This window comes from Dendropsophus ebraccatus, chromosome 9, assembly GCF_027789765.1.
Source record: "Dendropsophus ebraccatus isolate aDenEbr1 chromosome 9, aDenEbr1.pat, whole genome shotgun sequence".
Taxonomy (NCBI): Eukaryota; Metazoa; Chordata; class Amphibia; order Anura; family Hylidae; genus Dendropsophus; species Dendropsophus ebraccatus.
In genome coordinates, this window is record NC_091462.1 from 106,226,529 (window position 1) to 106,241,987 (window position 15,459).

General features: G+C 46.1%; 1 protein-coding gene across 2 annotated transcripts in view; it reads left to right on the forward strand.

The window, feature by feature from the left end:
• Positions 1-15,459, forward strand: part of LMF1 (lipase maturation factor 1) — a 192,355-nt gene that overhangs the window by 36,185 nt on the left and 140,711 nt on the right. For both annotated transcript variants that reach the window (XM_069982140.1, XM_069982139.1), the window contains one exon: positions 5,394-5,542. In XM_069982140.1, coding sequence (XP_069838241.1) covers positions 5,394-5,542 — 149 coding nt within the window. The remainder of the gene's footprint in view (positions 1-5,393; positions 5,543-15,459) is intronic.

Sequence of the window (15,459 nt, forward strand, 5' to 3'; positions counted from 1 at the left end):
GTGAGTGATATAATAGAGAAGTGGAAGCGTTCAGGAACCGTAGTGACTGAGCCAAAAAGTACAGAGCGGGGTCACCAAGGGTCACCAGAGATTAAAAAAGTCGGCAACACTTAATGACTGCGGAGACCAAACCTCATCTGGTATCAGCACACATAGACTGTGCCCGCCAGGAGCTTCATGGAGTGGGGTCTCCATGGCTGAGCAGCTGCATGCAAGCCTTACATCACCAAATATAATGCCAGGCGTTAGATGGAGGGGTGTACAGCCGCCACTGGACTCTGGAGCACAGGAGACGTGTTGTGTGTTGTGATGTATCACACTTCACTGTCTGGCATCTCATTGTGGAGTCTGGGTTTGGTGATGCCAGGAGAATGTCACCGGCCTGACTGCACTGTGCCGGATCATTAGGTGGAGGAGGGATAAAACTATGGGGGGCTCCTCAGGAGTCATCTCAGCTCCTTAGTGCTAGTGAGGGGAAATAAACTCTTCATTATACCTGTACCTCAGTAAGACATTGTGGACTACTGTCACCTCCATCATTGTGGGAAGAGTTTGGCTTTGTCTCTTTCCTGTTCTAGTAAAACAGCGAGGTTCATACAAAAAGTCACTGGGAAGACTTTCTAGAACATTTTGGAGGTGTCTGTAGGGATTTCAGCCTTTAGTGAGACCAGACATTGAAGTTGGGGAGAGGCCGGACTCATATTCTCCATTATAGTTTATCCCAAAGGTGTTAGATGGTGTTAAGGTCTGGACTCCCGGTCATTTTCTTCCAGACCATCTACACACCATCTAACACCTTTGGGATGAACTATAATGGAACATATGAGTCCGGCCTCTCCCCAACATCAATGCCTGGTCTCACTAATGGCTGAAATCCCTACAGACACCTCCAAAATGTTCTAGAAAGTCTTCCCAGAAGAGCGGAGCCTGTTATTACCTGCAGAGGGTGAACGACTCTATATTAATGTCTAAGAATGGCATGTACTGGAAGATCCTGGAGGTGGCATGTAGTGGGGGCAATACTCTTATCCGTACAGCCTATCTATTATCCAATATGGGCCTCAGCTTTATTAAAGCACAGTTCAAAGGAAGAGCCACCAAGTCGATGAAAGGAGTGGTGCATCAGATTGAGTGACAGTCCAGCAGGGAGGGGGTTAATAGTACATGGGGGTGACAGGGAGGTGCAGCACCATCCAGCGCCGGGAGATCCTCTTATTTATATCTCCTCGGCCCGGCTCCTGCAGTCACAATAGGGCCCTTTGTGCCTCTCCATGCAGCTGCCAGGGCTATAGCCGGCCATGTTACTGCAGCACATAGTAGCAGGTGGGTCAACAGCCCAGACCCTTTACTTCCCAGAGCGATCAGCGCAGCCATGGCCCGAGCGGACAGCCGCGTCTCCTAGTGTCTGGTGGGAAACACATTACACTGGTTACTGAGAGGAGCCGCCTGAGGGACATCTGTCCGGCCATCAGTAACCTCTCACATGGTACAGGTTTTTAGGTTAGTTGGTACAGATGTAGCAGAGTTTACTTGTCTTTATTTGTTCTGTGTATTCTGTCACAGTATGTCTATGTGTGCCATTCGGATCAGAGTTTCAGTCTCAAAAGAATGATCATGAAAAGAAAAGTTTAAGACGTCTAATTTTTTTTTCTGCAATTTTTTTTTAAATTTGTTCTTGATGTTTTTCATCCATATTTTGCTACAGCAGATGCTTTTTTTGCCCAAAGAGAAAACGTTCTAAAAAAAAAAAAAAGACCTTGCAGTCAAAGTGGTTGTCATACAAAATCAGGTTATCCTCTTGAGTAACTAAGGGCCCTATTCCACGGGACGATTATCCTTCGGATAATTGGTAACGATAGACGATTTTAAATGACCGCTATTGCGAACAAGCTGAAATCGTTCACTCAAGTTCACAGAAGGATCATCTTTACTTACGATCGTTCTTGCGGTCGTCTTGTCGTCGCTATTGCGTTCTTTGCTACTGCGAACGAATGACGTCTTATTCCATGCGAACGATTTGCGAACGAGCAACGATAAAAATCCAGGTCTTATTAAGCGATCAACGATTTCTCGTTCGTCGTTTAATCGTTAAGTGCTATTCAACCGAATGATTATTGCTTAGTTCTGAACGATCTAACGATTATCCGGAGGATAATTGACCCGTGGAATAGGGCCCTAAAGGCCGTCACTGCCGTTAATCGTTCCATGTAATAGAAGGCAACGATCAGCCAACATCGTTTATGTCGGCTGATCGTTGCAGTCGTTTTTCTTTCAACCATGTTAAAAAACAAACAACTGTGATAGCAACGATCTGCAGCTGTCGCTCCGTGGAATAGGAGCTACGACAGCAGACCGCCATTATCCCCTATGCGCTCGTTTCTATCTCCTATCTATCTATCTCCTATCTATCTCCTATCTATCTATCTCCTATCTATCTATCTATCTCCTATCTATCTGCTATCTATCTATCTATCTATCTCCTATCTATCTATCTATCTATCTATCTATCTATCTATCTATCTATTATCTATCTATCTATTATCTATCTATCTATCTATTTATCTATCTATCTATTATCTATCTATCTATCTATCATCTATCTCCTATCTATCTATCTATCTATCTACACTAAAAAGCCACCAGATGGGTTTAACCATAGAACATTTACATGGATATATGTGCAGTGGTGATTCTGCATTTCTTATATGTCATCCGGATGACGCAGCAGATAACGTTTACTATGCAAATCCCTGTTCTCCAGCCGTCAGATAGGAAGTGGCCCTCAGGGGTTAATGGCCCCGGGTGACGGCTGGGGCCCCGGTCACAGTTATACAGCCCAGGGGTGTTTTGCTTTTCAAAGCAGCTTCTTTCTTATCAACTTTTCTGGAATCTAAAATGCAAATCCCCTGTTTGCATATTGGAAGGTCAGTGTCATATGAAAACCTGCCCGGCATAAACCAGGGAAATAGCCTCCAATGTGTTTATATGGTGGTGGATATATGGCGTCAGGATGAGACTGTTTTATGGCTGATAACAGAGAGTAACAGAGAGGTTTTATGTATAGACGTCTATCCACAATGCAGACTTTTCCATATTCCCAGTCTCCTCCGTTCTATGTAATAATTTTTATATACGTTGCTTTTATAGCTATGAGATTGTTTTTCTTACTCTCCATTGTGTAAACTTTACTTATTCCCTTCCTCTCTGGCATCTCTTCAAGGGGGTGTAATAATCCCTTCACAATGTATAAGACTTAAAGGGGGTTATCCAGGCTTAGAAAAACATGACCGCTTTCAGAAACATTGAAATTAATGGAGCTGAGTTGTAATACCACACACAACCTGAGGACAGATGTGGTGCTTTTTTTGCAAGAAAGTAGCTGTTTTTTATTTTTTCCTGAATAACCCCGTATTGGACCATATTCGGTCCTTATAGTTAATCCTTAAAATACAATGGGGGATATGTATGAAAAATTCTAAAAGCAAATCTCTCTTTGTTGCCCTTAGCAGCCAATGACGGCTCAGCATTCACTGTCAAAAATATCCTCTGTGATTGGTCGACGTTTTTTCTCATTACCAGCTACTAAATCCCAGTTATCTAAATCCTTCTAATAGTAGAACTTATTGTTGCCCAAAGCAACCAATTAGAGCTCAGCTTTCATTTCACCGAAACAGTTTAAGAAATTAAAGCTGAGCTGTGATTGGTTGCTATGGGCAACAGGGCAGGATTACTACTAGACAGTTGAAATTTTGAGACCCAATGGGGCATAACTGAAATCTGTCAACCAATCGCAGAGCAGCTTTTTCAACAGATTACAAAGTGAAAGCTACATGATGATTAGTCGCTATGGGCAACCATACAGTCTAAAAACCAGACAGTTTTAGGGGGAGATTTATCAAACATGGTGTAAAGTGAAACTGGCTCAGTTGCCCCTAGCAACCAATCAGATTCCACCTTTCATTCCTCCCAGGCTCTTTGGAAAAGGAAAGGTGGAATCTGATTGGTTGCTAGGGGCAACTGAGCCAGTTTCACTTTACGCCATGTTTCATAAATCTCCCCCATAGTGTCTGTTACGTTATGAGTGTATCTGCCTTATAATTTACCTCCAGTATGAAAAAAGGGTCACCCAACTTCCTCCATTAACACTGGACACCAGGGCCTTTCCTCTTCATGTGACTAATAATGGTTCCATACAGCCCCTACATAATGCTGCCCTATACTTCCAAAATAATAGCCTATAAATACTGGTGCCATACAATTCTAATCCCGTCATATCAGCCCCCATATAAGAGCCCTGTACTAGGGCCGTCCAGTGTTTATGTATTAGGCCAGCCATAATAGTCATGGCCGCCATGGTTCCCCTAGCGGCTATATCTGTCACGTTGCCTCAATAGTAGTACCTGCCTTAGGGCCCCATTTTCGTCTCTACCTCAGTTGGACTGAGGTGGCCGAGCCCCTGATTTCATATGGCCGTCCAGTGTTTACGTATTGGGCCAGCCATAATAGTCATGGTTCCCCTAGCGGCTGTATCTGTCATGTTGCCTCAATAGTAGTACCTGCCTCTTATAATGGTCTCTATTATGGCTCTGTACACATTAGACTAAGGTCGGCTGAGCCCCTGATTTTATAAGGACAGGTCCGACATCTAACATGTATGAGATACAGCCGGGTGATGTATGTTTAAGGGGGAAATAGCAACAAACGTTTTGAATTTCAACATGGCCGATCATTTATTCTCCGGGACTGCAGATTCCTTCCTTTTCTGTATTGAAAGCACACACTCTCAGCCAAGCTGAGCATGCACATGTGTGGTGAGGGAACAAGCGTTCAGCCATAGCTATTGTAGGTGTATGACCAGTGTCACATCCATACATATACTGAGGTCCACCATAGTACCTGTTATTGCTTGTTCACACAGCCAGTATGGCCTATTCCATGCTGAAATTGGATTCTTTCATGGGAATCTTATGAGGTCATCCAGCAGTGAATATATATTTTGCAGTCCCAGATAAGAGTGAGACCCGCTAACAATGACTCCCATTGTCCGGGATCGCTTTGGCACATTATCAGTTAGAAGCCATAATTATTAGGATTATGGCCTCAGATATTACACATCCTGCCTATGAATTATCCTGTTAAAGTGAACCAAGCGTTATGGGGCGGCATGTAACACCGCCCTCACCTGTGCATTCATCCCATCGGACCTATATCAGAGATGGAGAACCTGTGGCCCTTCAGCGTGGCAAAACTACAATTCTCATCATGCTAAAGCTTTGGCTGTCCAGGCATGATGGGAATTGTCATTTTGCTACATCTGGAGGGCAGCAGGTTCCCCATTCCTGACCTATAAAAACAGTAGGGTTTTATGATATCATCTTGTCTTTTCTTTGTAGGATGGGAGTCTCAGCTACTGGAAACAGGATTTTTGGGAATCTTCCTGTGCCCATTCTGGTCCTTGTCTCGAGTCCCGGAGCGAACCCCCCCATCGGGTATTGTCATCTGGGCGTATCGCTGGCTTATCTTTAGGATCATGCTTGGAGCGGTGAGTTGTATTACCAGAATGGTAATGTGGGTTCATGACTTGCCCCTATTGGTGAGTGATATACACAAACACCTTAACCCTGAATAGATATATAGGTAAATGATCTGACATGCATGGAAACAAGACCACCAGGGGCCCCCAACCAGAGCCTGGCATGTTAACCAATGTCAGTCGCTACATCTGCTGTGTATGGACGCCTCCCAACTCCTTCTAGACAGATAATGTTACTGAAGAGAATTATTGGACTTGTTGGATTCCATGTGCCCAATCCATTTCATTGTCTCCTTTCCCTATTCAGAGTATGTGCACGCTCAGCTGAGCTGAACATGCCTGTGTATGGAGGATTCAGAGATAACCTATGGCCAAAAGAAAGTTTTGTTGACAGCTGTCTAAACTGTATGGCGGATATCTGCAACCATTTATCTTCATTGTGTAATGACAATAACTTGTGCACCGCCATTCAGTAATGCAGAACGTTTGATAATCTGGCGCCTATTAAAGTATTGTATTGCCCCCCAAAAGTTCTAAAATTCCACAATATACACTTATTAACTGAAAATGCACATAAAGTGCTTTTTTCCCTGCACTTACTACTGCATCAAGGCTTCACTTCCTAGATAACATGGTTATGTCACTTCCTGGATAACGTGGTGATGTCACTTCCTGGATAACGTGGTGATGTCACTTCCTGGATAACGTGGTGATGTCACTTCCTAGATAACATGGTGATGTCACGACTCCCAGAGCTGTGCAGGCTGTGGCTGCTGGAGAGGATGATGTCAGAGGGATGCTCAGTGTCCCTCCAGTGCCCTGTGTCCCTCAGTGACCCTCTGCCATCATCCTCTCCAGCAGCCACAGCCCACACAGCTCTAGGAGTCGGGTCGTGACATCACCCATGTTATCCAGGAAGTGACATCACCATGTTATCCAGGAAGTGACATCACCATGTTATCCAGGAAGTGACATCACCATGTTATCAAAGAAGTGACATCACCATGTTATCCAGGAAGTGACATCACCATGTTATCCAGGAAGTGACATCACCATGTTATCCAGGAAGTGACATCACCATGTTATCAAAGAAGTGAAGCCTTTAAACAGTAGTAAGTGCAGAAGAAAAAAACACTTTATCAGCATTTCCCGTGTATATTGGTGATTTGTATAACTTTTGGGGGGCAATACAATACTTAAATAAAAATTTTTGCCGTACTTCTCCTTTAAGTCTCATATAAGGAATTATCTCTACAAAATGTAGGTATATGACGTCACCGTATGATTGGTGGGGTCCACCCTCTAGGGCCCCCACAATCATGAGTGTGAATGGGCCTTGGCTTTGGTGTAGTGCTGCATCCCCTTTACAGTAGATGGCTGGGTGCTGCTGTGCAGGTACCTGTTGAAGTGAATGGGACTGACTGTGGTACTCTGCACAGCCCGGGGTCCAGGAGTGTTGCTGTGAGGGTGAAACTTAGGATGGAACATGGTGCTACACAAGTCAAACCTCCACTGGATATAAAGGGATGGTATGTCCTATATAGCACACTGGAATAAAAGAGAACCTTCAGGAAGAAAGCGGTAGGATTCTGGGTAAGGATTAGTATTTGGTCTCACCTGACCTGCAGGAGCACATGAGCAGCCATTGTGCCAGCACTTGGCATGAGGACAGCCTCCACACTTAGCCCGTATCTCGGCGTATAGAGCGAGGCTTGTAATCCCACATGTTGTCCGACATGTTTTCACAAGATAAGAGGAGATTACCTTCTAACATAATAAAATGGTGGAATACTGAGGGTTTGTCCTGGGCTGCTTTCTTTGGCTCGGGCTCAGGGCGTTATCTTGCTCTGCTGCTCCGGTATCAGGGCGCACAGATGTGTAATCCTATAGCTTTTCTATAGGTGTAAAAGCAGAGGTTGTAAAAAGTGGCATTAAAGAGAAGCAGGGATCACAATACAAACACAAGGCTCAGGGCCGAACAAAGAGCCCACCAGTGCCCCTTATACCGTGATTGACGGCTCGTCTACCCTACTTGTCCCCAGGAGTGAGTGGTGGTAGTATTAACCCTTCATAGGACACACTCCTGCAGAAGACCCTCATAAGTATTAGAAACATTTTTGATGAATTTTGAAAAAAAAGAGCCAATCAGGAGTGTTGTATAAAGTCACATGATGCCCATTATGTATGTGAGTACAGTGCCATCCAGTCACCATTTATAGCATAGCAAGTGACCAGAACTCAGATCAGTCAATCCGTTATAAGTGACAAAGACCGTCCACTTCCAAATCGTATACCCAAATACTGCCATTATCTAAATAATACTATTATATACTGCCCATGTAACACTGCCTTACACCCCACACACACAATACTGTCTTTCCTTGCCCGAATGAAATGTTCATTTGCAGCGCCTAAATGTCCTCATAATACTGCTTATGTAACCCATATAATATTACCATATAGTACTAAAATAACACTGCCATATACATACCCATGATGCCACAATATAGTGCACAAATGATAAATAAAAGACATATAACTGCTGTATAATAAAAGGATAATAGTGCTGTGTATAATAATACTGGTATATTGTGCTCAGATATAATACAAATATATCATTCAACTATTATTCCTACATATTACCGCCATATATTTCCTACATAAGGCTATGTTAACACGCTGTATAAGACTGGCCGTTCCGTGACCCGGCCGGTCTCAGAAAAGATCATCCTGGTCGGTACTGCAGTACCACTCTGATGATTTTTAGCACCGCTGAGTGCTGATGCGGGCCCATCCGTGCGTGCCTACATCAGAACTCCCCACTGCACAAAATAGAGCGTGCGGCCATTCGTTGAATAGCAGCCACAGAAAACTGACAGGTCAGTTTCTCGCGGCGCCACTAGGGATCCCGGCCGGAGTTTATACCATGTGTATACACTCCGGCCGGGATTCCCTCAGCCTGCAGCACAACGTAAGTACCGCAGAAATCACGGCTGTTGTAACCGCGGAACTTATGTTGTGTGAACATAGCCTAATACTGCAAATACAAGACATTATACTGTAAAACTATCACATAGTACTAAAATAATACTGCTGTGTATAATAATACTTGGTAAATATTTACCAAATAATATACACCTTTCAGCTATTATACCTACATATTACCGCCATTACTGCTGTTTGATTCCAAAAATTGTATAAATACTGGGTGCCAAATATCCAAATAACCATACGTTCTCCATGCAACACTGTGATGATATGGTGGTTACCCTATACTGCCATAGAGTGCTAAATAACACTACTCTCCAATATATATGCTGCCTCTCCAAAAAAAATACTGCTAAAGACCGCCTTAATAACTCCTATACCATATCCAAATAACACAGCCCATACCAGTATGAATAATATTAGCCATATACAACTGCTGCAAAGATCTAAGATGATACAGCTACATACCAGAATACCAGTATTGTATACAGTAGTTTTTTTTTATAATATAGTCTCCTAGGGAATCTACATAACGCCGCCATATAGTGCCCACATAATACTGCAATTCAGCCCTCAGATAATAGTGGGTAGTTTTAGGTTGCACATGGAGTTCTCTTATCCTAGGGATTGGGGCCCTTGGTAGTTGCCCAGTGTGCCTCCCCTATAGATCTCACTCTGTGTATATAGGGCAGACCATTTTACTCCACAAGGCAGATTTGCCCCCAAAGCTGGGTGACACCCCTAGGGGGCATATTGGACTTGTTGTTGCCCCTCAGGGCTTTTTGACATGAGTACATGTGTTAGGAAGCTGCGGGTCTGGGACGTGCTGTCAGAGTGTACATGAGCCCCCGATGACAGGTTTGTGTGATGAGCGAGGGATGGGAAGAGCATTAACAGGCTGTATAATCCCCATCACCATTAGGGGCCTGTGATTGATGGCTGCGCTGTCACCGGGAGCCTGAACACTTGTAGGTTTCCTTCTCTGAGAGGATAATGATCCTGACAGGCGCTGTAACCTCTGCCTGATGCGTGAAAGCAAAGTTTCCTTCCAGGCTGGAGCCCACCTGTCAGGGGGACGTTATATAGTGTGTGTGCCCAGAGCCAGCTGAAGGGCCGACACATGGAGCCATGGCTCTGCCCCCTGACCACCGCCGGCCAGCCTGGGGGAATTATGCTGCAACTAAAACTAGTAGAGCCATTACATAACAGCCCCCCAACACCCACCAATCCACCGCCTTACATAACAGCCCCCCAACACCCACCAATCCACTGCCTAACATTACAGTCCCCCAGCACCCATCCATCCACTGCCTAATATAACAGCCCCCCAATACCCATCCATTCACTGCCTAATATAACAGCCCCCCAACACCCATGCATCCACTACCTAACATAATAGCCCCCAACACCCATGCACCACCTTACATAACAGCCCCCCAACACTCACCTATCCACTGCCTAATGTAACAGCCCTCCCACACCCGTCTATTCACCTTACATAATAGCCCCCCAACACCCATCCATCCACTGCCTATTAGAACAGCCCCCAACACCCACCAATCCACCATACATAGCAGCCCCCCAAAACCCACCCATCCACTGCCTAACATAAAAGCCCCCCAACACCCATGCACCACCTTACATAATAGCCCCCAACACCCACCCATCCACTGCCTAACATAACCCCCCCCCCCCAACACCCATGCACCACCTTACATAATAGCCCCCAACACCCACCCACTGCCTAATATAACAGCCCCCAACACCCACCCACTGCCTAACATAATAGCCCCCAACACCCATGCACCACCTCACATAACAGCCCCCCAACACCCACCCATCCATTGCCTAATGTAACAGCCCCCCAACACCCACCCATCCACCTTACATAACAGCCCCCCAACACCCACCCATCCACATTACTTAACATCCCTTCAACACCCACCCATCCACTGCCTATTAGAACAGCCCCCAACACCCACCAATCCACCATACATAGCAGCCCCCCAACACCCACCCATCCACTGCCAAATATAACAGCCCCCATCACCCATCCATTCATCTTACATAGGAGCCCCCCAACACCCACCCATTCACTGCCTAATATAACAGCCGCCAACACCCATCCATCCACCTTACATAGCAGCCCCCCATAACCCACCCATCCACGCCTAACATAACAGCCCCCCAACACCCACTCATCCACTATACATAACAGCCCCCCAACACCCACTCATCCACTATACATAACAGCCCCCCAACACCCACACATTCACTATACATAACAGCCCCCCAACACCCACCCATTCACTATACATAACAGCCCCCCAACACCCACCCACTCACTATACATAACAGCCCCCCAACGCCCACCCATCCACTGCCTAATATAACAGCCCCAATGCCTTCCCATTCACCGCCTAAAATAACAGCCCCCCCAACACCCACCCATCCCCAATACATAACAGCCCCCAACACCCACCCATCCACAATACATAACAGCCCCCAACACCCACCAATCCACTGCCTAATATAACAGCCCCCAACACCCACCCATTCAGAATAGATAACAGCCCCCCAACACCCACCCATCCACAGCGTAACATAACAGCCCGCCAACAATCGCCCATCCCTCGCGCCTCTCTGCAGTGTCCAGAGAGAGATGCTGTTCTCTTCTTTTATACTGGATTGTGTAGGTTTTGTGTAGGTCAGGATTTTGCGTTGTCTTTGTATCTTATACCAGTGACCTGTAGCGCAGTGCCGGGTCTGACGTGTCCACTCCAGCTCATCAATGGTTAAACTGCTGTTGTATGTATTTAAAGCGAGCCCAGCGGGGGGATTAGCACAGGATGCAGAGGGGTGCAGCCGTCACCGCACAGGGCATAGGGCTTACTGAGGGCCAGCAGGTCACAGCACAGGGGTGATTGACAGCAGCAGAGCAAGCAGCAGGTTGCAAATTGTCAGGGAAATGGAGGGAAGAGGGTGAGTTATGAAGCCTGATGTTCTGCCATTAACCCCCTGTGCTTGCTGGCCTCTCCAGTTATGTATATCTGTAACAAGATACATGCAATATATCATTGCAGGATTACTCTCCAACCTATGGCTTTCCAGCTGCTGCAAAACTACATCTCCCAGCATGCGAAGGCCACAGGCTGTCACTACAGCTGTACACATTGCGTCAGCCGTTTGACTTTCAATTTTCGCGTTCTTCATACCTCCCCCTACAGGCCAACAATAGTGTGTATACTACATGGAGGCTTCCTGCTGTGTCTGGTTGACACCTCTGCTTCCTCACCTTCTGCATTACTGTATACTGCTTTGCCCCACAGATGTCCATAGGACTAGAATCTATGGACTGCGGGTTGGGGAACAAATGAAAACTTGCTGTCTGGTACCTGGAGCCAATCCATGACTATACGACCCTTGTGGATGGTGAATTGTCCAGCTGACAGTCGTCTTCTGCCATAGAGGTAACAGCTGCCATGAAGAGATGAACTTGGTCACCACAATGCTTAGATAACCCCTACTGTCCAAACATCCATCCACAGGTATCATAGTAGGCAGGGTGCACCAAGAAAACATTCCCCCTGCCATTATACCTCCCCCACCCACCTGACCTGTTTACATCTGACAAGATGGGCTCATTGATTCCTGCTGCTTGTGCCAAATTCTGACCCTCCCATCAGTATGGGGCCACAGAGATCTGGATCCGTCTCACCAGGCAACGTTTCTCCTCAGAGATTTGGATCCATCTGACCGGCCATGTTTCTCCACAGAAATCTGGATCTATCTGACCAGACATGTTTCTCCACAGAAATCTGGATCCATATTATTGGCCATGTTTCTCCACAGAAATCTGGATCCATCTGACTGGCCATGTTTCTCCACAGAGATCTGCATCCATTTGATCGGCCATGTTTCTCCACAGGGATCTGGAGCCATCTCACCAGGCAACGTTTCTCCTCAGAGATCTGGAGCCATCTGACCAGCCATGTTTCTCCACAGAGATCTGTATCCATCTTACCAGGCCAGATTTCTCCAAATAGATCTGGATCCATCTTACCGGGCTATGTTTCTCCACAGAGATCTCAATCCAACTGATCGGCCATGTTTCTCTATAGAAATCTGGATCCATCTGACTGGCCATGTTTCTCCACAGAAACCTGGATCCATCCGACCGGGCATGTTTCTTCACACATATCTGCATCCATATAACCGGCCATGTTTCTCCGCAGAGATCTGCATCCATCTGACCGGCCATGTTTCTCCACAGAGATCTGGATCCATCTCACCAGGCAACTTTTCTCCTCAGAGATCTGGATCCATCTGACCGGCCATGTTTCTCCTCAGAGATCTGGATCCATCTTACTCGGCCATGTTTCTCCACAGAGATCTGGATCCATCTGACCGGCCATGTTTCTCCTCAGAGATCTGGATCCATCTTACTCGGCCATGTTTCTCCACAGAGATCTGGATCCATCTTACTCGGCCATGTTTCTCCACAGAGATCTGGATCCATCTTACTCGGCCATGTTTCTCCACAGAGATCTGGACCCATCTGACCGGCCATGTTTCTCCACAGAAATCTGGATCCATCTGACCGGCCATGTTTCTCCACAGAAATCTGGATCCATCTGACTGGGCCATGTCTCTTCACACATATCTGGATACATATAACCGGCCATGTTTCTCCTCAGAGATCTGGATCCATCTCACCAGGCAACTTTTCTCCTCAGAGATCTGGATCCATCTGACCAGCCATGTTTCTCCACAGAAATCTGGATCCATCTGACCGGCCATGTTTCTCCACAGAAATCTGGATCCATCTGACCGGCCATGTTTCTCCACAGAAATCTGGATCCATCTGACCGGCCATGTTTCTCCACAGAGATCTGGATCCATCTGACCGGCTGTGTTTCTCCGCACCTTGTTCCAAGTTGCTCAAATAACTGGATTTTCCCATTTAATCTAAAACTGATCCACATAAAACTGAGTCCTATTGTATGTTTAGTGTAAATAATTTTATTTATTTTTTCATCCATTGCTTCTGAGCTGCACTCACTATTCTGCTAGTTGTTAATGGAAACAACAGTTGTCACACAAGCCCCTTAACTTTAGCTAAGCTCCTATTCTACACAGGGAGTGTCGTTTCCAATTACCCTATAGGTTTCTGGTGTAAAACTACAATCACAAAGCTCCGAACACATTGGGCGATTTAAGCTCTGAAGCCTGCAGAATTTCTCCAAACAGAAATAGTAGGGTTACAGAGAAGGTCCTAAAGCAGTATATATGCCTGCTCTGGGGCAGTCTGTCCATACAGCTATTGCCGGGTGCAGTAAACAGCACCTGCCTGCAGGGGGAGGGAGCGTGCGGTGGGACTGTGAGACCCCCCTGCAGCCTGCTGTTATTGGATCCCCTCTCCTTATACATGGAGCCCTTCTGATCATCACACACCACAATTGTTAGTTATGCAATCCCTGGCATAATGGTCTCCAGACAAGCCCCCCTGGCCTGGCAGTGCAAGGGTCAAGCCCAGGCAGAGATTTTCCTCTTTTATTTTACCGTAACCAACTCAGAAAAGAGTATGAAAAATAACAGGATGTGATGGTAAACCTCAGACCACATTCTAAATCTTATCTACAACTGGCAGCGGGACGCGGCCTCCCTGTCCATCTCATTGGCTCGCCCTTCATCTGATTTCCTTGCGGTTTATTTGCTGTGGTTTTTCTCCTTTTTTTTTCTCGTTCGGTGCCTTGGCCAGCGGCATTATTTTTTTTTTTTTTTGCAAAACTGTCCTTCTTTTACAAAGTATTTCCTCATTTTTCTCTGCAGCCGCTGCCAGCTATGACATACCCTGGTCCTTGCCCTAAATCGGACTAAACTAGGCAGAAAGTGCAAGAAAAGCTGAAACCTACCAGTACGGGGGGGAAATGAAAGCCGGCTATAGACCGTCACTGGCAGGGTGATGGTTCAGCCGCCCGGCAATACACACCCCATGTTATACTAAGCTAAAACCTAAGGGCGGAGTGACGGACTGGCAGCGCCCAGGCTCCTCTGGCATTACTTATCCTTGGGAAAGACAATAGGATGTGCCAAGAAATATCACACATGACTCATGGTCGCCTTTCAGATCAGATATCCTGGGTAGTCCGGCAGCCGCCAGAGCTCTGTATATCTGATGTGTGTATTCACCTCTACATCATCCTGAAATACTCCAGAGCTGTACTCACTATTCTGCTGGTGGGGTCACTGTGTACATACATTACTGATCCTGAGTTACATCATGTATTATACTCCAGAGCTGCACTCACAATTCTGCTGGTGGGGTCACTGTGTACATACATTACATTACTGATCCTGAGTAACATCCTATATTATACTCCAGAGCTGCAATCACTATTCTGCTGGTGAGGTCACTGTGTATATACATTACATTACTGATCCTGAGTTACAACCTGTATTATACTCCAGAACTGCAGTCATTATTCTGCTGGTGGGGTCACTGTGTACATACAGGCATAGAATGATCTGGGACTTGTAGTTCCCCTCCTTTAGCAATGGTGATGTGCACAGTGTACATGGCGCCTGCCCTGCTATAGTGGTGTAGTCTAGAACAGGGGTGAGTGTTTGTTAGGGACTCGTTGCATGACAGGGCTGTCAGGGCATTCTGGGAGTTGTAGTTCTGCAACAGACTGGAGACCACTGATGTAAGAGATGACTGACCCCTGTACACAGTAGTGGATACAGTGCAGCGCCTTACATCATAAGTTATATTAGGACACTGGTTGGTTTTGCCTAAGCCCGGAGAACCCCTATAACTGCGGAGGAGAAAGCATACAGGGGATTAGGAGAAGCCGCAGTATATTACAACATTTCTCATTCTGATAGAGGAACTTGTCCTGTGGTGAAAGTTCCCTGCAGTGCGGAGTGCTAATATA